The following is a 24,440-nucleotide window of genomic DNA, read 5'->3' as shown; positions in this document are numbered from 1 at the left end:
GACCAGGCTGGCCTCAAACTCAGAAATCTGCCTGCCTCTGCCTCCCAAGTGCTGGGATTAGAGGCATGGACCACCACTGCCTGGCTCTAAGTTATTTTATTTTATTTTATTTTATTTTATTTTATTTTATTTTATTTAGGTTTTAGACTTGGAGCTCTTAATGTGACCAGGGAGTGAACCAGGGCACGGAGACCTGACGTCCTGTCTTTTTGTAGATGAGGCTAGAGTGCCCAGTGGCTGGTGTGCCCCACTGTCATTTTAGTGTAGGGTAGGACACTGTGTGAGACCAGATCAGGAAGCTTAATTAACACCATTGGCTTCTCAATTCTGGAGTCTGGGGAGGCCCAGCCTGAGGCTCTGGGAGACTCAGCATGTAATAAGAGCCCATTTCCTGGCTCTGTGCTCCCGATGCAGTCACCTTCCGTGCACTAGCATGCAGTGTGTTAGGCTTCAGACATACAGTCCACAGCAGGGCTCATGAGATCAGCCTACCTCAACGTCAGCCTTTGAAGGCTCCTCCTACAGACACGGCTTTCTGAGTCTCAGCCAAGACCTGTTATCTGCTGCAGGTGCTCCTTTCCAGAGTGGCAGCCATCAAAGCCCTTGTGAGTGCAGCGCTCTCTCCCCTTCCCTTATTCTGTTGGGGCAGAGGTGCAGGGAACCTCAGCATCGTACATCAAGGGCTGTTTTTAAGTCAAACAGGGTCAGAGCAGACCTGGCTGTAGCGTAGTGCTGCCTGGTTGCCACTCAGTAGCCTGAAGGGAGGGGTGTGTGCGTGTGAGTGTGTGTGTGTGTGTGTGTGTGTGTGTGTGTGTGTGCGCATACCCTCATGCATGCATTGCAGAGATTGCTCTGCCTCTTTCCTGTGTCATTTCTGTCCTGTGGCATGTCCTGCTGTCATGCTAGAGATCAGGTTTCTCTGTGAGGGGTCTGTTACAATAATAGAAGACAACAGACTGGGAGGCTTAAACAATGAGCATAGATATACATATGTATTTTATAGTTCTGGATAAAGGTCTCTTGATCATCTGGTGCAAGGCTGTCCTCCAGCCTCATCTCAGTCTTAGGTCCAGGAGTCCCAGTCCCTTCCTTCCTCCATTAGGGTGACAGTGTTCCTCACCCTGCAGGCTATGTACTCTGTATTCTTGAAGTCCCCCACTGCTGATGTGTTATGTGTTTATTCCTACTTGATTTCTATCAAGTGATAGGGTGAGAATCTTTACCCTCCTGGTATTGAGGTTGGGTGGTGGGCGGTGGTCCTGTAGAAAGCCTGGAAGATGAGCTTGCTCCAGTGTCCTGGGTCACTACGAGTGAAGGCTGTATTCTAGACTGGCCTTCTCCGCCAGTGTGCAAGCTCCCACCCAGGACTTCCTCTTGTCCCCACTTTGTATAGTCACTTGAGACAGAAGACAGATAAGTTGCTGCTATGGAGGGGCCCTTGGACACAGTGCCACCCGGGTCCCCTCAGTCGCTAATGCTTAGGCTTGTGCTGCTGCTTTCCGCCTTGGAGGTCTGAGGGATCTGAGTGCCCTGCGGACCTGTGTGCCTCTTACTCACACACACCAGTAGGTGCTTACAGAGGCTGGGGCCCTTTCAGGCACTAGGGGTCCATTGCTGCTGGAGGAACCCCAAGCCACTTGTAATAGCAGTCACACAAGACTAGGAGCTTATTGTGGGAGTTGTGGGACGGGGACGGGGGGTGGATTCTGACTGAGACTCATCGTGCTAGGCCTTCCCTGGCTGTAGAGAGGTCCCCAGAACCCCAGTGTGCTGTGTTTCTTCTACTCTGGGGCTTTGGGTGGCAGAGCTAGCCTTGGCTCTGGACCCCTGCTCTGCTACCGGTTGCCTTCTGCCCTTTACCAGTCATCATCTGCCCTTTATCAGTCTGTTTGGTGTTGCAAAGTGAGAGCGGCACCTAGTCTATCCACTTCCTGAGAGAGCAGGGCTCTAGTCCTTAGGGCATCTCAGGTAGCAGTGCCTGGGCCTGCAGGTCTCCCTGTGTGGCTGTGTGGCATGCACACAGCACGTAGACCATGGCATTTGCTCAGATTTCATTTGGACTAGGGGACATGGTCATAGGCCCGCCTCCCCCTCTCTCTAGGACACAGTGCTATTTAATTATAGCCTTTACCAGCAGTTTCTGTGACCTTGGGTATAACTCTGTCGCTGTCTGACAGTGGGAGCCAGCCCTATTTTCAGATGTAGAAGTCACTGAGAGTGGCTAGGAACTTGTTCAAGTTCATTCCAGGTTAAAAAGTAGAATGAATCTGGGCTTAGAGGCTGAACCTATAATGTACAAAGGAAACATGGGGTGTCCTCTGCCCCCTTTCTCTGTATCTCAGATTGGCAAGGACAGCCAGGCTCTGACCATATCTGGCACCATAGCTGCATGCCAAGCTGATGGTGGGCTTTGTCTGCTGTGAGGTGCTGCGGCCCTGTGCCTCCCACCTGTGCTCTCCTTTTGTCCCTCACTGGTCTGGGACTTAAGCTTCTCTCCTCATCTTTTGTCCCGGTTCCTCTCCTAAAAGCCTCATGGGCTCAGGGCTGGCCCTGCTTTATCGATGAGGAGCCTGTTGCTACAGTCATGTGCACCTTCCCTGGCCCTGGTGGAGCCTACAGTAGGTGCCTAGTGGTGTAGAGCATCCTGCCTGCGATCACACAGCAGGGTTCTAGAAGAAACATGTGAGAGCTGTTTGCTGCCTGCCAGGCTTTGAATGGACCTAAGGGCTTAGGCAGCGTCCATTGGAGGGTTAGAGAGGGCTGATTGGCAGTCACATGCAAGTACCTTACCATCCCAGCCCTGCCCCTCATACTGGCCTTTGTCCTCCTCAGGGTCAGGATAAGCATGAAGATTCATATGCCACCGAGAACTTTGACGATCTGGAAGCCGAAGCTCAGTTTTCAACACCACAGGCAGCTGGAACCTCCCTGGACTTCTCTGAAGCCTCTTCCCTGGACCAGTCACTGTCTTCATCCCTGGGCCATGCCCACAGTGAGGGCCCAGCTCCTGCCTACGTTCCTAGTGGACCTTTCAGGGAAGCCGGGCTCTCTGGACAGGCCACCTCTCCTATGGGCAGAGTCAGCGGAAGGCTCTTGGTAGACTACAGAGACTTGTTCTTGGCCAATGGCATCCAGCGAAGATTCTTCCACCAGGACCAGTCCCCTGTGGGAGGCCTCACGGCTGAAGACATTGAAAAGGCCCGGCAGGCCAAGGCTCGCCCTGAGAGCAAGCCGCACAAGCAGATGGTAGGTCTGAGAGGCATCACGATTGAATTTCTACTCACAGTGGAGCTAGTGTTGGCCCTCATCCCCCCTCCCCCTGCCGCCCCGCACCCCATACTGTGATATTAGAAATACGTGGAAGCCTTTTTGTACAGTGCTGCCAGCGGGAGTGGAGAGGGGAGGCACAGACACAGTGAGCCTCAGGCTGTCTTGTCTCATTTGTCAGTTTTGTCAATCCTATAGGTCTCTTTTGTTTTTCCCTCCAGCTCAGTGAGCGGGCTCGGGAGCGGAAGGTGCCAGTTACCCGGATTGGGCGGTTGGCCAACTTTGGAGGTGAGGTGGTCACGTACCCCGTGCTGCCCCTCCTCTACTGCCCTGCCCTGTTTGTCCTGTTCGAGTGGAGGTGGCCACTGTACATTAAGGTGGAAGTGGTTGGGAGTCCAGTCATGCTCCAGTATTGGGTGGCATGTGGCAATATTGCCCATGAAGTAGCTGTTGAGGGTTTTCCTATGGGTGATGACCTGGTCACTGGATTCCTGTCTCATCTTGGCTTATCCCTGGGGCTGGTGTGTGGCTGTGTCTAGCCATGAGCTACGGCTTGGACTGGTTGGCGTGTCGTTCTTGGGGCAGTCTTTGCTTGAAGAAGAGTGGTCATGAGTACAGGTACCTCACTGGGCCCTTTAGCGCCCTAGATAAGAGGACCTTTTGCTCTGGGACCAGCCATTTGGGGAACTTGTTTACCAGATCCCACAGTCTGTGGCTGCTAGAGTGACACTGGCAGACCGTGGCCCTTTGCTGCCAACAGTTAAAGCCGTTTGCTGCAGGCTTGGGCACTTCATTTGCCCTTGCTTTTGTGCAAGCAGCCTTTGACCCTCCCATACCTGTGCTCTTCTGGGGAGACACTTGCACAGTGCATGCGCACACTGCTCACCTGCAGAGGTCCCGTTGAGAGTGCTGGCCATTTGCAGCAGGGTTCTGGGATGTGGGTTTCTGGAGGTGCAGTTTATGAAGGTTTAGCTGTCTGTCTCTGTAGGTTCTCCAGGTCCAGGCAATGTAAATAACAGAAGAATAGCTTTGCTGGCCTGTTTCACATACTGGCTTTGGACCAATGGCTAGCTACATAACCGTTCTGGTGGGGTCATGACGGTGCTGTTGTTGAGTTGGTCAGGGAGGCCCGAGACCTTGTGTCTTCCCTTTCCTGGCACGCACATCCTCTTGTATGTCCATCTCTATCAGTTACTGTCTTTTCTCCCCACCATTGCCAAAACCTGTGGCAGAAACAACAGGTGGTTTCAGAGGGTTCAAGCGTGGGCCCTGGCTGTTTCTGGATCTGAAGTGAAGCAGTCTGTCATGGTGCTTGTGGTATGGGGTAGCAAATTCTCCTTCGAGTGTGACAGGAACATGCTGGGGATGGCTGCTGTTCTGTACAGTTTCAGAGGAGGAGCTGAGCGCAGACCTCTGTCTTGTGCAGGGCCATCTGAGCTGCCTGTCCTATAAGTAGGCACCTACCTTCACCTTCCCACGTAGACAGCAGAGGACCTTATAGGCCTTCCCCTGGGAGAAGACACCTCAGGGAGCTTTATCTCTTTCTTTTTGTTCCTCTTCTTCCTGGGCTGCAGCTCCTGGGGCGGGGGGGGGTGGGGGTGGGGGTGGGGAGGCTGCCGTTGGATGCCAGGGATTTGTCTAGAAGTACACTGTTAGTACCCACACAAAGGACATTAGCCATGTCTGTCTGTCTGCTTTCTGTGGACTTTCTTAGCAGAGTGAGTGAGCTATGTTTATTAATTAAAGTGGATGAGGGAATGGAGACCTTGCCTAGCATACACATAAGACCCTGGGTCTCACATAAGACCTGAGTCCAGGTGGGGCCAGGTCTACAGTGCCTGGTATCTCAGTGCTCTTGTCTGGTTGCTCCTGCAGAGGCCCTTTCCAGCCGTGTGTTATAAACAAGTCCTGGCATTTTACCAGGGCAGAGCTGTACCAGCAGGAGTGGTGGCCTGCGGCCCTGCTCTCCCTGTCACCCAGCCTGCTCACGAAGGCCCCTGTGGTTAAAAGCTCCTTTGCTTTTTCCACCCGTGGTGACTGGTAGGGAGTGGAGTGACCACTTCTCTGGTGACCTCCAGAGGGACCTGAGTTACCCAGAATAGGCTCCCAACCTGGACACAGGCCCACTATACCTCTGCTTTGCCTGCAGGAGGGTTCTGTGCCCTGTCACTTCCCTTCCTTGATGTCAAACCACCTTTAATGAGAAGTATTAGGAACTTCTATGTATGGGCAGGGTGCTGTACAGGCCAGGAGCAAGGTCAGGCTGCCAATGGTTCTCTCCTCTCAGTGACATGTGGAGAACAAGCCTTCTAGACGCAGATCACAGTAGGAGAGGCAGTGCTGTGTGAGGTCCATGGGTGCAGAGGCAGGATACCTGAAGGTGGCAGAAAATCCCAGCCTGAAATTCCCCTTAGTTAGTTATCCCAGGTTTACCTGGCTCTGGATGAAGGCTGAGTGGGGCAGGGGACTCCAAGAATCACATTATACCAGGCCCGTTGAAGGGGGAGCCAGTTTATACTGGGTTCACAGAACTGGGGGGCCAAGATGATGATTGATGGCTAGGTGAGCCTGCCACAGGGGCCTGCTCCTCTCTTGGCAGGCAGCTAATGAAGGAGCCAGAGGCTTCTTTTCTAAAATGCTTCTTCAGGCATTTGTTTGAGAACAGTCACAACCACCCCCAGCCCCACTGTAGAGTTTGTGCTTTGCCTGGGAGCCCAGAAACAGTCAGGAACGGTTTGACACAGCGCTGTCCAGCCGGGGTACTTAGGAGGACTCTGATTGGAGTGTGTGCAGCTGGGTGTTGCCTGTGTTTTCTGTGGCCTTGTCTCAGGGCTTGCTCTAAGCTGAGAGGACTCCAAAGGGGCATTGGTGAAGGGTAATGCTGCCTGTGCACCTTTCTTTTGCTAAGTTAGATATCGTGCTCGGTAGGGTGAGGGAGACAGTTGGTGGGAAGTTAATGTTTAATCAGGACTCTGACTCCCAGTGCCCAGTGCCCTCCTGAGTGGCCTGGGTAGGTGGAGTGTTAAAGGGCTGGTATCTGGCCCACCAGACATCCATAGTAATGCCCCTGTCTCAGGGCACCAACATGTCCTGGTTGTCTCTGTGACTTCTTCCAGTTTGGCTTGTTCTGCCCATTTGTCCTCTGCATGTGCCTTCCCACAGGGTTTGAAGACGATGCACACTCAAGATGGAAAATGCTTCCAATTTTTACCTTGATTTCTATTTTAAATATGCTGGGCTAAATGCATTAGAATTCATTTGCCATGTTTCTTCTTGCCTTTTTTTTTTTTAATGGCCTCCAGAAATCTTAAAAGTCATGCATGTAGTTGACACAAGACTTCCTTTGTCACCACTGGCATGATTGTTTTGAATAAACAAGTGGTTTTGTTGCCATGCCTTGGACCTGAGAGAGTGGACACTTGACACCTTTGATTCACTTAGTGACCTCTGAGGTAGGAGCAGCTGTTAGGGTGGGCAAAGTAGGGCATGTACTGCCACCTGGTGGCAGATAAATGTAGTATTAAATGTGTAAAAGAATTTACCTTTTAATTAAAAAGCATTTAAAAAATTACTTGAGTGATTTTTTTTTAAGACAAGGTCATCATATACACTCCTGGATATCCTGGAATTTGCTTGGCATCCCTGGGTGGCCTTGAACTATGGTTGACCTTGTTCCTCAGCCTCCAAAATGCTGCCATGACAGCCCGTGTGGCCACACACAGCTTAAATTTCTTTTTATAAGTTTTCAGCAAATCCAGCGTTTTTCTGTAATATGTTATTATTGCATAAAGGCTAGATAACAGTTTCATACCCCTTACCCTGTCTCTGAGTGGTGTGCCTGTCCTGTACAGCCTTTGAGAAGGGAGCTTCCTGGAAAGTGTGGGCCATGAGCCAGACTCCCAGGCTTACTGCCTGCTGGGAGGGAAGACCCAAGAGCTGTTGTTCCCAGTCACTGTCAGTGCTGCCAGCATGGGAGGGGAGGTGGGGGGTGTCTGTTCTGGCCCCAGGGACTTCAGCCGCGGCACCCCATGGTTTTGCCATTGTGGAATATCCCAGGTTTTACTGCTATCTGTTTTATATCGATACCGTAATAAATTAGAAAATTCAAGACTACTGGATGCTCTTGCAGACCTGAGTGAGTGACTGTCTTCCATAGTTGTATTGCCAGGACGTGGTCCACAGACCAGGCCTGCTCCATCTTCCCATCTGTGCTGGTCCCTCCCAGTATGGAGTCTGCCTGTGTTTTCATGAGTGTGGGTTGTCACAGGTGATGGGTGAGAGCTGTGCAAACTCACAGGAAGCTCTTACCCAGCATTGACTGTTCTACAACCACCAGTGCGTGCCCTTAGGAATGTCAGTATACTGCAGTGGTGTCTGTGTGCTGCTCACCAGGCCGGGTAGCTGGGTGGTCCCAGCCACTCAGGCACCTGCTGTCTTCCCCCCAGGTCTGGCTGTAGGTCTGGGAATCGGGGCTCTGGCTGAAGTTGCCAAGAAGAGTCTGCGTTCTGAGAACTCCACAGGTGAGCAGGGCCCTGTGTAGAAAGGGTGGAGGATTCTGGAAGGTCTAGCCCATCAGTGTCTAGCCCACCTCTGTTCCAGGGATGTCAGCCACCAGGTACCACCCCATGTCCTGACTGCAGGAGCCCTCTGAAATGTAGTTCCTGTCAATGTTGTTCCTGGGGTTGAGTGACTGGTAGACTGACTTGCTTTAGAGAGGTGGAGGATTGGAGGATTGGAGAATTGGAGATGGCTCCCTCCTTCAGCCCCAGCTGATCTCCCAGCCCCTCTGGCTCCCTCTGCAGGCCCACCACCAGCATATGCACCTCCATACTCGCTTGTATGCCCACCTTTTTAAAAAAAAATTAGATATTTTCTTTATTTATATTTCAAATGATATCTCCTCTCCCGGTTTCCCCTCTGGGGAAAAAACAAAACAAAACAAAAATCCTGTTTCCTCCCCTTCCCCCTGCTCCCGCATCCTGGCCCTGGCATTCCCCTACACTGGGGCATAGAGCCTTCACAGGACCAAGGGCCTCTCCTCCTGTTGATGACTGACTAGGCTATCCTCTGATACATATGCTTCTGGAGCCATGAGTCCCACCATGTGTACTCTTTGGTTGGTGGTTTAGTCTCTGGGAGCTCTGAGGGTACTAGTTAGTTCATATTGTTGTTCGTCCTAAGGGGCTGCAAACCCTTCAGCTCCTTGGGACCTTTCTCGAGCTCCTTCATTGGGGACCCTCCTTTCCTCTCCTGCCCTGCTCCTGAGGACCTTCTGAATTGTAATCTGTCAGGGGTCAAATGCAGAGCTCCTCTGACCCTGTGGGTAGGGATGTAAGGCTCGGGACAGACATATTGTGTCATTCCTTCATTGAACACGACTCAGAGAAGCTGGGACCATTCCAGAGACTATTGTCTCTGAGACAAAGGTCATACCACCTCTGATCACTGCCTCCAGGATCTGGCCAGTCAGGCTTGCCTGGAACACAAGCTCAGTGACCACTTGTGGCTGTACAATCTAGAGAATGTTCTGCATTAAGGTCTCACCAAAACTGAGTGGTTTCCTGATGCTCGGATTCTGGCTGGGGAAGGAACCATGGGATGCCGTGTGAGCCCCTCGGAGGGTAGCTGGCTGGGAGTTTACCCAGCAGAGCCATTAGGGGTTCCTGTTAGTGGATTTTCCAAGTGCATTTGAGGTTCTGGTCCCACTGAAGAACTGCAGTCTCATGAAGGTCCCTCATGGCTCTCACACCCGTTCATGGGGCCTCTTGGTACTCATGGTCCATGCTCTTGGGGCCTTGGGGGGTGGTGTACCAGCTTCCAGACAGCCCTTCCCTCATGGGGCTCTCAGGCTCCAGTCCTAGGACAGACGTCCTGGGTGTCCTTGGAAGGACCGAGAGCAGGGATTTAGCACGGGTATTTTTACTGCTGGTGCCTAAGTGTTTTGGGATGAGAGGCTAGCTTTCCCAAGACCCAGCACCTCCTGCCAGCCACTTTTCACCCTACCTTGTCTAAGAGGAGAAGAGGCCAGCCTGCCTTCAAGGGCATAGCTGGTGTCCTTTTTCAGGGACTCTAGTGACTGCGGCTTAGGTTCCTTTAGCCCTGCCAGTAGGTCCTGAGGCGCTGGCCAGAGTCAGTGGCCTTGGGAGATCTGCCTGCTCTGCCTTCCTAATATGCCTACAGTGCCCTGACCTTGAAGGTGCTGTCCAGTTAGCAACTCTGCTTGGGAGACCCTGCCCTGCATTGGGCATACCACCATGCTTCTGGCTTGTCCTGTCTGGTTCAGGCCATTCTGGGTAGGGGACATGTCTCAAGTCTGTGAGGATCTGCCCACCCTGGGCCGGACACCATCTCCAAGTACCAGGAGCTGGGGGGGTGGGGCGCGGGTTATCTATAGGTGAGCCACAGTTTCCCGCTGTCCTGCAGTTAGAGGCCTTGCCTGTGTTCTCACTCCTGTCTTCCTAGTCCCGGGTCCTGGGGGGACAGGGCAGGGCTGCCCCATTCTTGGTGCTGCCTTCTGCTATTGCCAGGGGCCCTTCTAGGCCCACTTGTCCTGGGTTGGTCCTCCACCAGGGTTTAAGTGGGTCTTGGAATAGGGCAGACTTCTGTGGACTGACCCTCCTACCCTGCATGTCTTGTCCTCCTGTTTGGACCGAGGAGTAAGCCTAAGCCCTCAGCGTGTCTGTCACTGGGGGCTGGCCTAAGCCCTCAGCGTGTCTGTCACTGGGGGCTGGCAATTGAGGGCTCTATAATTCTTCTCCCTATGGTAGCCCCTTTCCCTGGCCTTCCAGGCCTGTAGCTCTGTGCTGAAGGAGCCGAGGAGGGCAGGGGGACCTGGCAGCTTAGACTCCTGTTTGTGCTCCTCCCTTGCCACAGGGTGGATGTGGCACATGGGTAGAAGCAATGGTGCCCTTTGGCCATGCTGTTGGCTGGCAGCAGGATGCATTTGGCACTGTCAGCTCCCTGGAGTCATCACCCAGCTGCTGCCACCACTCTATCCTAGAAGGGGTTGTCTTTGGGCCAGTTGGCTGTGCCAGGCTGTGGGGCAGAGGGGAGAAACAATACCCAAAGACTGTGCGGTCCTTGATCCTTGATGGAGCCCTCACTGCAGCCAGGACCCATGTGGCACAGTGCACAGACCCAGAGCCCCTCAGCCAGGACAAGTAGGCTAGAGGCTTGCTCATCTTCTCCTAGCCCTCCTACCAGACTTGACCCACTAGTAGGGGAGGCCTCCCTGGCTTTGGAGGGCTATAGAGGATGTGCATAGGGATTTGAAATTGCCTTCTTCCTGTTTCTGTGGACACCTAACAATTGTGTCTGTTGCCTGAGTTCCTATGCCGAGGCATCGTGAAGGTTTCTTCCAGTCACCCTTCCTAAACCCTGAATGCATGTTGACCCCTCCTGTCCCACAGGGAAGAAAGCCGTGCTGGATTCCAGCCCCTTCCTGTCAGAGGCGAACGCAGAGCGCATTGTGAGTACACTGTGCAAGGTGCGTGGGGCTGCACTGAAGTTGGGCCAGATGCTGAGCATCCAGGGTGAGTGGAGGGCTTGCCAGCTGTGGATATCAAGATGGGGGTGGTGGCGGGCAGAGTGGCTAGGTGTGGGAACAGAGCTGCTGTGGCAGTCTGTGACGCAGGGTGTTTATGTCCTCTTCAAACAGGGGCATGTTTCTTGCCTATGGGTGGGTGTTTTGAGAAACTGAGAGGCTGCCTCTAAGCATGGCAGCCTGGTCCTGCCCACCTGGCCTGCTCTACTGGTCACTGGGAAATAGAAGAGCTTGCAGTTCAGTTATGGGGACCAGTGTGTGACCTCAGAGAGAGCGGGTGGGGAGGAGAGACTAGGCTGGCAGAGCAAGGGAGAGGAGCCACATTAAGCTCTGCAGTAGCTCTAAATGGGAAGGTATGAGCACAAGGTGGGCTTACTCCTTTGACCAGTTCAACTTCCGGGGTGGTGCTGGATGTAGGGCGCTGCCTGGGGGCCATGTAGCTGGGCACAGGCTTTTGGAAGGTGTGTGGACAGCACATAACTGAAGCCCAGGAGTACTCACAGCGCACCTAGTGTGGTGTGGTGTCTGAGAATTTAAATGAAGGAAAACACAGTGGGATGGCAGGGTTAGGAGCTGTGCTACAGGGCCAAGAGCAAGCAGGGTTCAGTCTGGTAAAGCATGTGAGGGCCTGTGTTGGTGTCTCACAGCTGTTAGCACTCCCAGGTCTTTTGAAAAAGCAAGCACATGGGGATGGTAGGACACTGTTGTCATAGTTGCTTGTCTATTGCTGTGCATGACTAAGACAACTTAGAGGAGGAGGAGGAGTTTGAGTCTGTGACCATCATGGCAGAGAACATGGCAGGAGGCAGCCATGGCAATGGTACAGTAGCTGAGAGCTTCCATCTTGATCCACACACATGAGGCAGAGCGAGGGGGAGAGGGAAACCAGGGGAAAGGGGAGAAGGAAGAGGAGGAAGAGGAAGAGGAGGAAGAGGAAGAGGAAGAGGAGGAAGAAGAGCATGGAGAAGAGGAAGAGGAAGAGGAGAGACCTAACTAGCAATGGCTTGAGTTTTTGAAATCTCACAGTCCGCCCCAGTGACACGTCTCATAATCCTTCCCAAACAGTTCCAGTAGTGGGGACTAAGTGTTTCAATATACGAGCTATGAGGGGCATTGTCACTTAAACCATCCACAGGTGTGTTCATGATAGTCCATGCAGTGCCACAGTAGGCAGGGAGGAAGTATACCGTCAGACTATGGGCAGTTTAAGTCTAGTCTTAGTTATAAAAATGTTGCTTCCTGGGGAGGGGAAGCTGTGGTGAACTCTATCTAAAGGCTGTGCCTTGTGTTGGTTGGTGTCTTACTAGTGTGCTCAGCAGAGAAGCCCTCTGTCCCCATTACAGTCCCAGCCTGGAGTCTGTGTGCCAGGAGGAAGCTAAGGCTGAGTGTGTCATTGTGTCTGAGTTTCAGGTCCCAGGATAACAGGGGAAAGCTTAATGGCCCTGTCCTACCCAGGAGGCCACACTGATATATGTGCTGGCCTGTGCACATCCCTAACAGAAGCCGCACTCTGACCCGCTGGCCTGGGCACACCCCTAACAGAAGCCGCACTCTGACCCACTGGCCTGGGCACACCCCTAACAGAAGCCCCACTCTGACCCACTGGCTTGGGCACACCCCTAACAGAAGCCCCACTCTGACCCACTGGCCTGGGCACACCCCTAACGGAAGCCCCACTCTGACCTCTCTTGCTTTCCAGATGATGCCTTCATCAACCCTCACCTGGCCAAGATCTTCGAGCGGGTGAGGCAGAGTGCTGACTTCATGCCACTGAAACAGATGACGGTGAGGCTGGGCCCGGGGGCCGCTGCTCAACCTTGGGCATCTAGGAGCAAGCTGTGGGGCAAGCTGGGCATATTAGGGTACCCCAGGTAACCAGGCTGTACTCCTATCTTCCCTGGCCTCTTTCCAGAAAACCCTCAACAATGACCTGGGTCCCCATTGGAGGGACAAGCTGGAGTACTTTGAAGAGCGGCCCTTCGCAGCTGCCTCCATAGGGCAGGTGCACCTGGCCCGCATGAAGGGTGGCCGTGAGGTGGCCATGAAGATCCAGGTAGATGGCTCCGTGTGGGCTTTTCCCATGTCTCCAGAGACACTTGTCTTTCTGTTGTTAGCACCTGGCCTCACTGGGTGCTAGGAGTGTTTGCTAGGCGAGGAGTTAGAGGGACAGAGCTGCCTCTCGCAGTCTTGGTGCATAATGGCCTTCTGGGGGCCAGGCTGGAGCCAGTGGCTTTTTCTGGGGTAGGATGAGGAGAAATGGAGAACAACCTTTACTCTTGGCTCTGTTGCATACAAGCTAGCCAGATATGGCAGGGAGGCTAATAGGCAGGGACAGCCTGCCCTGTTGCTTCCCTAGGTAACTTCCTTCTCTCCCGGCAGTACCCTGGTGTGGCCCAGAGCATTAACAGTGATGTCAACAACCTCATGGCTGTGCTGAACATGAGTAACATGCTTCCAGAAGGTCAGGCTGGGCCGTAGGCATGAAGTGTGGGAGGGGTTGGCGGGCACTTGGGTTTGGTTCTGGGAATGCCAGGGGACAGCCCTGCAAGTGCCCTTTCTCCCACCTGATGCCCCAGTTCTGCCACAGGCCTGTTCCCTGAGCACCTGATTGACGTGCTGAGACGGGAGCTTACCCTTGAATGTGACTACCAGCGGGAGGCTACCTATGCCAAGAAGTTCAGGTGTGGCTCTCATGAGGATCCTGGGAGGCTGAGGGGTACCCAAGTGGGCAGGCACATCTATGTTTAAGGGTGGATGGCCCCGGGGCCAGGGTGTGGCCACATCCTCCCCACTACAGAGTAGGTGTCCCTGTGGTGGGCTCTCCGTTTGGGGTCTGTGTTTGGGGGGGTCAAGACTGGATGTGAGCTCCCTCTCCACACAGGGAGCTGCTGAAGGACCACCCCTTCTTCTATGTGCCTGAGATTGTGGATGAGCTGTGCAGTCCCCATGTGCTGACCACAGAGCTCATAACAGGCTTCCCCTTGGACCAGGCAGAAGGGCTGAGCCAGGAAGTGAGGAATGAGGTGCGCCCAAGCGTGCCGTGCTGACCTGCTGTGCTGGGAACCCAGTGGTGTGAACAGAGACCCTGAGCCCTCCCTCGGGGGCGTGGACAAGGGCTAGTGACTGCATCTTCCTCTTGGGGCCACACACTGGGAGCAGTTGGCGGGGATTCAGGAGGCCAAGACTTTAGTCTGTGCTGACTGACCTAGGTCCCCATCCCATCCCCAGATCTGCTACAACATTTTGGTGCTGTGCCTGAGGGAGCTGTTTGAGTTCCATGTCATGCAGACAGACCCCAACTGGTCCAATTTCTTTTATGACCCTCAGCAGCACAAGGTAAGCCCCAGCCTGAGCCTCATGTGAAGGTTAGCAGCAGAGACCCAGGCTCCGACCCTGAAGGGGTCCTCCTCCTCCTCTCTGCCCTGTGCTTATCCAGCACCACAAGGCAAGGCTTTAGTGTTGTATCTCCATCTGTAGGTGGCTCTCCTGGACTTTGGGGCAACTCGAGAATATGACAGATCCTTTACTGACCTCTACATTCAGGTAAGATCAGGAATGGGGCCCTGGCCCATGTATTTCAAAGGCCGAGAGCCAATGCTCTTCAAAGTGTAGGAGAGATGCCTGGAGCTGGCCACAGCTTTTCAGGTCCACCTGACTGGCTCTGATCCCAGGGCTTGGGAAACACTTGGGGGGACTGCGTTAGGGTAGGCTGAAGCCTCTCTGTTCTTCCCAGGTCATCCGGGCTGCTGCTGATCAGGACAGGGAGGCAGTGCTGAAGAAATCCATAGAGATGAAGTTCCTTACTGGTTACGAGGTCAAGGTGAGTCAACCGCCCAGGCTCAGCTCCTGTAGGGACCACCAGTCTCCCTTTGGCACTGAGAAGCAGCTACTCTTGGGCCTGAGTGCAGTCTGTAGGAATATGTAGGGCAGATCATGACTGCTCTGCTTAGGGTTTATCTAAGCTGCCTGCCCGCCCTGGTCACCAAGAGGTGGGGGATGAGAACCCAGGCCTTCAGAGCTTCCCATCCAGCAGCTATCAGAGAGCTGACCCTCCCTCACCTTCTGGGTTCGCACCTAGTAGGAGTACACCGTCAGGATGGATGGCCTTCCTTCATATTCTTCCTGCCGTCTAAGATGGCCACCTGCTGGCTTGATTTATCCTAGATCTGGGTGACCCTTGTCCCTCCAGTGCTCTGCTGGTGACTACTGCCATATGCTAGGAACTAGGCAGGCTCCTACAACAATCTCCACAGTGGCTGAGCCCAGGCACTACCTGTTCTGGGATCTGTGTTTTTGGCTAGAACAACTTTGTAAAGACAGACATGGATGGTGTGGGAGGAACGAAGGCACCCACACTCTACTGTGTGTCATATGTGGTCTTGTGTCTCTTAGTTACCTATTGACAGTTTGTGACCAAAGCCATCCTGTCAGCTCTGATGTCTTTCAGACCCTAGAACTTGACATTGAGATCAAGAACTATGGTAGGACCATAGAAGACAGTCTTCTGACTCAGTCACTTCTGCCCTTCCTCTTGGTACAGGCCATGGAGGATGCCCACCTGGATGCCATTCTCATCCTGGGGGAGGCCTTTGCCTCAGAAGAGCCCTTCGACTTCGGCACCCAGAGCACTACTGAGAAGATCCACAACCTCATCCCCGTGATGCTGAAGCACCGCCTCATCCCGCCACCAGAGGAGACCTACTCTCTGCACCGCAAGATGGGTGGCTCTTTCCTCATCTGCTCCAAGCTGAAGGCCCGCTTCCCCTGCAAGGCCATGTTCGAGGAAGCGTACAGTAACTACTGCAGGATGAAGTCTGGGCTGCAGTAGGTGAGGCGTGGGCCAGGCTAACTAGGGATTGTGCCCTCCTGCAGGCTCAGCCAAGCAGAGGGAGGGTGTTGAAAGGGAGCCACAGCCTGTGAGTAGGAAGAGAGCATTGCATAGACCCTCCTACTGTTTCTGTACTGTCCAGACAAAAGGGCAGGCTTCTTTTGCCATCTCTCCCTGCTGTGGATGTACAGCCAGGAGCATGGAGCCATGCAGTACTAAACTCAAGCCAGCCACCTTTGGGGTCTAGTTGGCCATACAGAATGAATTGTGTGTTTCTGGGTGAGCTTACGTCCTTGCCCTTTGCCACCTCAGCCTGTGGCCTGGAACTAGAAGTTCAGGACAGTAGGGTAGCCACCCTAGTTCAGTCTCAGCATGGACAACGGACCCTTTTAAAAGCAGGGCTCCAACATGTCCCAGGAGAGGTAGTTACTACCCCACCCCAGGGGAATTAACACAGGCTCTTGTTTGTATGTCTTGTAATTACACATTTATACCTTTGCATTCAATAAAGAAGTGTATTGGGGACTGCCATTTGGTATGTGTTCCATGAATCCTGGGAAGGAGGTGGCCCCCACCAACTGGGTGGTGTGGTCTTTTATCTGTAAAGGTCTCTGATCCAGAATATCTGTTGCTCTTGATGGGGACAGACCACAGTAACGTAGGCAGATATTAAGAATTTCCATGTATGCGTGTCTCTGACTCACGGCTTTAATGACACTGGAGGTTGAGCCTAATGCCTTACAGGGTGAAGTGAGAGCTCTGCCACCACTGGCTGTACCCTGAGCCCTTTTACTTTTGAGATGGGATCCCTTCAAGTTGCTCAGGCAAGCCTTGAATTTGTAGTCCTCCTCTTACCCTCTCTCCCCCTTTGGGAGATCACAAGTTTAAGCCACCAAGCTTCTTAGGCATTTTAGAGAAAACAAGCTTGTGGGGTTCAGTGGCTACAAAACAGGCCCTGAGAGTTGGGACTCGGACCTGGGACCTTGCTAGAGTCCTGGCTCACTGCCACTACTGCACCACACTGGGCTCACCGTGCTTAAGTTTTTAGAGAAAACAAGCTTGTGGGGTTCAGTGGCTACAAAACAGGCCCTGAGAGGTGGGACTCGGACCTGGGACCTTGCTAGAGACCTGGCTCACTGCCACTACTGCACCACACTGGGCTCACCGTGCTTAAGTTTTAGTGGAAGATGGCGTTCTTGTCCATTTTTTTGTGGAATGTTTGCCAAGTCTGGTCTCCATAGAGGCTGCCTTTGAAGCCCAGTGTGACTTGCAGACCTGAAAGAGGCTCAGTGGCTGGGAGGGTTATGATTTCTATTGCAGTTTTGGAGTCTCTGATAAGGTCACCCAGCCCTGCCTGTCTGCCAGCTGCACCATTCTAACTCATCAAAACAGACCCAACTCCCAGGTTCACAATACAGAGACAACCCTGAGTCTTAAGTGCCTGTGGAGCGTGACCCAGGAGCCTAAAGCAATGCTGGGGAGTTCTCATCAGAGAATGGGAGTTGAGTGAGCACTTCCATGGATTTGAATGCTATTCTTACCTGAGCTCCAAGACCCAGATCAAACCCCAGGAGCAAACTGACCTGTATCCTCTGGGATATACAGAAGAGGTCCAGGGGAGGGGTCGGCAGGCCTCATACTCTTCACACAGGGAAAGAAACAGACCAAATACTCGATGCTAACAGTTCCTTATTTTATTGCAGTACATCAAAGTCTGGTTAATTAGGTGATACCAACATAAAATATTGGTGAGAAATCCTTTGTTACATTTTTGACCACCCCACCTTAAATAGTTCTGTGCAAAAGAATCCGCGTCATAGTTTGGTAGCAGATACTGTCAGGAAATTCCCTAGGACACCCAGGGATGAAACCAAACCAAGTGAGTGCTAAGAGGCCAAAGCTGTACGTTCCCTTCCACACACACTGGTCAGCATAATATTCTGAACAAAAATGATTACACTGAGGCCATGCAAAACTGTACAATAATATTACAATGAGAAAAAAATCCTAAAAATTTATAAAATAAATGCTGTTATTCTATCAAATAAGGTCATTTTGTTTTCAATGGCATCAAGGCTGACTTATGGCAGTCAGTCTCCTAAAACTGAAGTAGGGCTCTGTGTAATGTTGTCCTTGCGATGGGAGAGTGTGGTGCTGGAGCTGGCAGGAGACACACTCACTGCAGCAGGGCTCTGCAAGGAGCTCTGGACTTGTGAAGACTGAAGGTTCCAACCAGGTATGAGCCACTCCAAGGGTACAGGGAGATGCTATGCAGCGGGGCCAGGTGGGACTGGAAGGGGCCAGTGGCCTTGGGCTATGGCAGAGTAGGACCTACAGCAGGGTGTCAACTGTTTTAAGTGCACCAGTGTTGGGGGTGGGGCATCAGCTAGGTCTGCTGAGCTGGGAGAACTGAATTTGTGGTCACTGCCAAGGCTGCATGTGGGCTGCTGCACTGCGAATGGAGGCTGCCCCTCTGCTCTGGCTTCTTTCTAATGATACCTGAGGACCCACGCAAGGCGGCTGAACATGCCTAGAAAGAAACGTGGTCACTAAGTTAACAAGATGACAAGATTCTAACATGAAAGAGGAGAAGCTGAGGAAGGGCTGGTGGGAATGACAGGAATCCCAGATGCTTGCCCTAAGCTTGGCTGTAGGAATTCATTGCAAAGCCAAACAGGCCATTTGCAGTTATCCCCCACAGTCTTAAAGCTGTGCTCACTGGGAAAGAACACAGATGGCTAAGCACAGGCAGTACGTGTACAACTTAAAAAAATCATATATATATATATGATCTCCTTTAGCAATCTGATAGGAAGGCTTTTGTTTTTGGCAAAACCAAAATGAAACCCTGCAATATATTTTGTATACCCACCCAAAACTCACATAAAAGCCAGAATTCAGAGGGTAAATAGCATACAGGCTAGACATAGCATCAAGTACTAACTAACCCATAGACACTGTATCAGAAATTTCTCTTAATGTTTTCTTTTTTTCCAATTTCTGGATCAATTTCCAATGCCACACACTTTCAGATGCCTTGCATGGGATAGGGAGAGTGACCTCGAGGTGGCCCAGGCCTAAGGCCTGGCCTCGCATCTCTGTTACTGACTGCCCTGAGGAATCTTAGTTTCGTCCTCCTAGAAACCTATTAGTCATTTTTCCCCATCCTTCCCACAGCTCTGACAGGAACACTCTTCACATACGACAGTCGTTATTAGAACCACACACTCTGGGCCAGCAGGGCTGCTGTTAGGATGCCTGGTTCTTTGACAGCAGTGGGAAATCCACTCATCCACAGGGCTCCTTGGGGCAGAGCTGGGGTGGGATTCACTGTAGTGGAGTTGGACTTTAGGGATGTAGAGGTTTAGATTAAAAGGGTTCTTTTACAAACAAGCACCTGTAGGCAACAAAAATTCACAATTGGTTGTCAAGGCTACAAACCAAAGGCTCAGGGTGGAGTTCAGTGTGTCTTAGCCTGGTCAGGTTTCTACTGGGGGAAGGAGAAAGAAGAGGGAGAGAAAGGAGGGGAGGGGAGGCAGCTCTTTCAAGCAAAGTGCCAAGTTCAAGCAGATGTAATAGAGCTCTGGCCAAACTAAAGATCTGACTCTTGTTTTTGGGTGTACACAAGTTATTTTTATATGGTATGTTTCCAAAAGGATAAACGTAGAGTGACACAGTGCCTGCTCATGTTGGAGCTGGAGACTCCCGAGTGTCAAGTGCTTCTGTTTCCATCTCCCCTCCCTGAACTCTCTAACACCCTCCATAAAGCCATGTGACTGGGATTCTGACCCACAGGGCCTGGCAGCATGCCGTGCCAAAGGTCAGCATGCTGGTACATCAGCAACTTTGGAAATCTATTTTAGATGTGGCTTAAAGTGGGGAGAAACAGTGGCTTTTCCAACCCCAAAGAGGAGAGGATTAAGAGTGGCAGGGCCTCTTTACTTGCATGGGTACCAGTTTCCACCTTTCCCCCTGTGTTCTTAGCTGGTGGACGTATGAGTAGAGGACTCTTGGTCTTCCTCTTGCTTCCTGGGACAAGTGCAGCAGCAGATATCGAGGGGGAAAGCTGGGTCACAGCCCACGGTGGCCAGCACACCTCAGGCCCCACCGTCCCCTCACGTGGGAAGGCATATTTGGTCAAGGCTGTGCAAGCCTATGCTTCTGAGGTTTTATGTGACTTAGTCAGGAGAACCTTCCCCAGCATGTATTCACAACCACCCTCACCCAACAGGGAAGTTGTGCTTAGTCCAGAGACTCCTCACAGCCACCTAGAGGGGGACAAGGTTTAGCTGGGACAGAAAAGCAGCTGCATGACCATTCCATGATCTTCAGAAGCCATGAAGGGCTGGAAGGTGACAGACTGTTTCACATTCATCTGTGCGAGATACCAAAATACAGTAAGTGAGGGACACAATGCCTTGGGAGGCAAATGTGCCTCTGGAGTGGCTTCAACACCACTGGCGTCCAGGTCACAGCCCACCAATGGCACTAATCTCCAAACATTCCTTAGACTTCCCTGTGACCTCAGTCTGCCTAGGCTTGAGGACAGACACCATGGGGACCTGACTTCTGATCAATGTCACTTGAGGCCTTTCTACCCTGTATATGATATAGCTGGCAAACAGACAAGAAACAACACATTCTTTAAATTAAATGATCTTTCTTATAAATGCATCCATCTTTCATCGAACACAAGATGCTTCCTTGACTATTTACATTCAGAATTTAACTTCTACATCTATGTATTTACTTAAACTCTGTATTGTAGTAAAATATGCATTGTTTTAATTTGGGAGGGTTTATTTCCTGGCAACAGTTGGCTGACGCTCATGGAGGCTGCTGGGCGCTACGTGAGGGCTACTGTGAGAACACAACCGGTCTACTCTTAGCGCTGCGTCTGCGCAGTCTGTCTACAGAAGCTACCTGGGGTTGAGGGGAGGATGAAGCAGGCCTGGCTGCAGAGGAATTCTCATTGCAGCAGTGCAGAAGGCAATGCTGCTGCCAGGCGCGTTGTCGGAGTGGGAGTGCAGAGTCCCTGCCTGCAGTCACTGGTCCTGGGTTCATGGATCCCAGCTCCCGCGGTCTGTGCTCTCCAGGGAGAGGCTCTTGGTCTTTCGGGGTGAGACGGGGCTTGGGGGGCTGCTCAGGTTAGAGCTATTGGAAGCTGTGGAATGCCTTGGAGAATCAGAGTCCTGAAAAACAAACAAAGCACTGGTGAGAAGCAAAGGAACAATGAGGAAAATCACTGCCCCAGGCCCCTCCAGTACCCACACCCCAACCATCTACATGTGTCAGCAGACAGCCCCTCCATGAGATGAGTGGAGGATGCACACACCATGAAAATTGCTGAACCATTCCATTAAAAAGTGATTAGAAGCCTGGAGCTTCTGGAAAGCCATAGTTTACACACCCGTGACAGGCCTTGCCATCCCTTCAGAGGCATATGCAAAGGGGGCAGATCAGCCTGGACACAACACTGGTCTTAAGCACGCATGACAGTGCAGCCGCCATCCATGGTCCATTTACCTCTCCATCATAGTCCCTCGCAGGGGCGTCACTTCCTTGGTCCATGCCTCCTGATGACAAAGAGCCCTCTGAGGGAGAGGGCATGGGCTGTCGCTTGGTGGTGTAGCTTCCTCCGGAGAATTCCCTCTTTAGTGCACTGCCATTCTGGGCTGATGACCCTACAGGACAACGGATGGGAAGAACTACGTATTTGGAAGAGGCCACGCCTCTATAAAGTGTACAGGCTGCCAAGAAGACAGAAGTCCCATGGAATCTTTCCAGTGCCATCTGCCATTGCCTTGGGCGTCTTGACCAGGGTGCCCTCAGCATCTGACATACTCTAGACACGTTGGGCTTTCTTCTAACAGATGGGGCATCTCTGCCTCCCCAGACCTCACAGAGGCTCCTAAGACATGGGCTGTATTCTCAGCAGCAGCCATCCACCCCCAGGCAAATACGGGCTTTCATAAACTCATAGAAAACAAAGAGCACAAAGAAGCACTCTTACTTCACAGCTTGAGAGGAACACTTTGGGGTTTACTTTGAGGGCACTCTCAAACACTCTGACCTAAGAGCTAGGACATACAGCAAGGGGACCAGTGGCACTGACAAGGAAAACAACCCTTGGAAACTTGATAAATTCTGTCAGTGCTCTCTCAAAAGTATTCCACGTTTCTCACTGTTTTAGTCTTTGCTCAAGAAAAGTTTTAATTTTATTAAGTTTCATGATTGGTGAAGGATACTAAGTTATAGACTGTTTCAATGTTTTCCTGATTTTGTTAACTGCCTTTTACATTAAGAATTCAACAAAGCCGGGGCAGTGGTGGCCCACGCCTTTAATCCCAGCACTTGGGAGGCAGAGGCAGGTATATTTCTGAGTTCAAGGCCAGCCTGGTCTACAGAGTGAGTTCCAGGACAGCCAGGGCTACACAGAGAAACCCTGTCTCGAAAAACAAAAAAAAAAAAAAAATCCAGACAACTTCATACCCAGCAACTGTGTCAGTGCTCAAAGGCACTGCAGAAGCATACCTGGCAGACTGTTCTCAATACCCCAAGGTCCCTTCCCTCCCTAAGCCCCTCAGCCTTACCATCCCTGGCTCCTTCCAGAGACTACCAGCACTGCTTGTAGACTGGTGTTCTGGAAAGATGGCACCTAGGTCCTTGCCAGATGGCTGTAGTAGGCTAGCCTGGTGCTGCTTGTATTCTATATTGGGCCCCCGAGACTGGTTGCCCCAGAGATGAGAGAGTCCACACTTAGATGATAAGTGACCCTGCCCCAAGTTATTTCTGATTGGTAAATAAAGATGCCAACCAAGTTCTGAAAGAGCCCAAACCGTTCTGACTCTCAGAAACCACGTGAGCTAAGTAAATAACATGCATGCTGTGGTGTCCGTCTAGTCTCTCCCCTCTCTTCTGTTTGTTCCCCACCTCCTCCAAACGTTCTTGTCAGAGTTCTGTCACATGGCTCAGAGTGAACACTTGCCATTTTCTTCCTTCAGCCCTGTCCTGCCACGCCCAGCTTGCTTGCCATTTTATGTTTCTAACTTGTGGGTAGGTTGTTATGCTGTCAGTAACAATGAATAGAACATAATTGAACCTTGTGATATCTGGAAACAACACAGGTATAGAAATCAATGTTTATGGAATAAATGGCAACAAAAATACCAGGGAAATCCAAGAATGTAGGGTACTGAATACGTTTTCTGCCTGAAGGACTTTGAAGTAGGAGAGTGGATGTAGTGTATTTAGCTGCTCAGCCATGGTTTGGAAGAAGGCTTTGCTATGGTCTCCGGTGTCAAGTGTATGACAATGTTTGCTGGACACTCACCATCTTCCATCTGGGAGCTATCCAGCCATGATGAACTAACTCTATGAGAGTGCACATATTCCGGCACACTCAGGCATGCTGCTGTGGGCATCACTCTACAGTCTGTTCTGGTAGACACAGGCCCCCATCATCTTTACCAGGAAGTTGCTCCTGGGCAAGCAGCTCAACTGCTCCAAGGGATACCTAGTCTTTGTTGCCTCACCTCCTCAGCTCCTCTTCCCTCCCCGCCTGGCCACTTACGTGCAGACAGGCCACTGCTGGCACTCATGGAGCGGCCTGGCTCAGGGCGGGACTTGGTGATGGAGGGGATACTGACGGAGCCACTGAATACTGTCCGGCTTTCCTGAGGCCGTGGGTTCTAAAACATAAAGGAGAGGTATAGTCTTCAGCCAGAAACAGAGTTTTGTGCGGACATCTGCCTTTTATTTTGATTCTCAACATCATGAACAGAGCGATCTAGGCAGGGAGCAATAGAGTCCCAGTCTTTGTCACCAGCAGGACTCTGAAGCCCTGAGACGAATGAATCTTAACCCTGCCAAGGAGTACTTACCCACAAGCAGTTTTGGTTGTGAAATGTTATATGGTTAGCTGTAAGTGGAGTGCAGAATCACATGGACATTTGCAGATAATGGAAACTGCTTTGACTACAGTTGAGATTATTTACTTAAGAGACCCAAGTCAGCCTATTTGAAGGAGAGTCAATTAAAATTATTTTCTTGACAAAAATTTCTTCCTGACCCTATGTGTCATGTTCATGAGTCTCACTAGCTCTGGAACATGAAACTGCATGTACAGTTGTACCAGGAGGCATGAGACTGCGACCTGCCCTGCTCGGTGCTTTCAGACTAGAAGGAAGGGGTGCTGGGGAGGACCAGAACCCAGAGAATGCAGACATTTGAATCTATTTTCTAAATATTAGAGTGGGCAGACTGCACAGGCCACACTGCTAACTTCTTTTTATCATTTACAACACTTTATTCTTATGTGGGCATGGTCCCACCTTCCTGCAAATATTTTCTGAGGTAAAGGTGGGGTTGGGGCTAGGGGTAGGGCAGGAAGTGAAACATGGCACATAGGTGTCAGTGCTATGCAGCCATGGGCAGCAGGCCTTAGCCTGTTCAGCACTCAGGCCCACACGTGCCTCCTGGGGTTCTGAGAATCACAGTGGTCAGATCAGCAGGAGCAAGGCACTTGCCCTGTCCCACTATGTGGCTCTCCTGCCCTGACCTAAAGACTCACACGGCTTACCTGTGAGCATTAGTATCAATGACCTCCTTATAAATTACATCAGAATCCTTCTAGGAGGGATGGGCATACATTACACAAGGTGTTGACAAAACACAAAGAACTAGTTATTAAAAAGTAGTACTGCTGGGCAGTGGTGGCGATGCCTTTAGTCCCAGCACTTGGAAGGCAGAGGCAGGTGGATTTCTGAGTTTGAGGTCAGCCTTGTCTACAGAGTGAGTTCC

At 51.7% G+C, this 24,440-nt stretch overlaps 2 protein-coding genes across 12 annotated transcripts in view; one reads left to right on the top strand and one right to left on the bottom strand.

Moving 5' to 3' along the window:
- Coq8a (coenzyme Q8A) overlaps nucleotides 1-16,169 on the top strand; it is a 31,547-nt gene extending 15,378 nt beyond the window's left edge. For all 3 annotated transcript variants that reach the window (XM_031391118.1, XM_031391120.1, XM_031391124.1), the window contains exons 3-15: nucleotides 2,833-3,246; nucleotides 3,489-3,555; nucleotides 7,713-7,787; nucleotides 10,677-10,799; nucleotides 12,510-12,595; nucleotides 12,723-12,863; nucleotides 13,190-13,271; nucleotides 13,398-13,491; nucleotides 13,692-13,833; nucleotides 14,039-14,146; nucleotides 14,288-14,353; nucleotides 14,544-14,630; nucleotides 15,351-16,169. In XM_031391118.1, the coding sequence (XP_031246978.1) occupies nucleotides 2,833-3,246; nucleotides 3,489-3,555; nucleotides 7,713-7,787; nucleotides 10,677-10,799; nucleotides 12,510-12,595; nucleotides 12,723-12,863; nucleotides 13,190-13,271; nucleotides 13,398-13,491; nucleotides 13,692-13,833; nucleotides 14,039-14,146; nucleotides 14,288-14,353; nucleotides 14,544-14,630; nucleotides 15,351-15,638 (1,773 nt within the window). In that variant the 3' untranslated portion in view covers nucleotides 15,639-16,169. The remainder of the gene's footprint in view (nucleotides 1-2,832; nucleotides 3,247-3,488; nucleotides 3,556-7,712; nucleotides 7,788-10,676; nucleotides 10,800-12,509; nucleotides 12,596-12,722; nucleotides 12,864-13,189; nucleotides 13,272-13,397; nucleotides 13,492-13,691; nucleotides 13,834-14,038; nucleotides 14,147-14,287; nucleotides 14,354-14,543; nucleotides 14,631-15,350) is intronic.
- A 1,141-nt stretch (nucleotides 16,170-17,310) lies between these two features.
- The window catches only part of Cdc42bpa (CDC42 binding protein kinase alpha), a 210,120-nt gene continuing 202,990 nt past the window's right edge, over nucleotides 17,311-24,440 (bottom strand). For 3 of the 9 annotated variants that reach the window (XM_031391108.1, XM_031391105.1, XM_031391074.1), the window contains 3 exons: nucleotides 23,212-23,329; nucleotides 21,165-21,322; nucleotides 17,311-20,830 (listed from right to left, as the gene is read on the bottom strand). In XM_031391108.1, coding sequence (XP_031246968.1) covers nucleotides 20,699-20,830; nucleotides 21,165-21,322; nucleotides 23,212-23,329 — 408 coding nt within the window. In that variant the 3' untranslated portion in view covers nucleotides 17,311-20,698. Of the gene's footprint in view, nucleotides 20,831-21,164; nucleotides 21,323-23,211; nucleotides 23,330-24,440 lie in introns of those variants that run through there. The other 6 variants (XM_031391080.1, XM_031391090.1, XM_031391093.1 and 3 more) reach the window with 3 other exon arrangements.

This window comes from Mastomys coucha, unplaced genomic scaffold (genome assembly GCF_008632895.1).
Source record: "Mastomys coucha isolate ucsf_1 unplaced genomic scaffold, UCSF_Mcou_1 pScaffold1, whole genome shotgun sequence".
NCBI classification, from domain to species: Eukaryota; Metazoa; Chordata; class Mammalia; order Rodentia; family Muridae; genus Mastomys; species Mastomys coucha.
The sequence above is the reverse complement of the archived record's forward strand: the minus strand, read 5'-3'. Positions and strand labels throughout refer to the sequence as shown.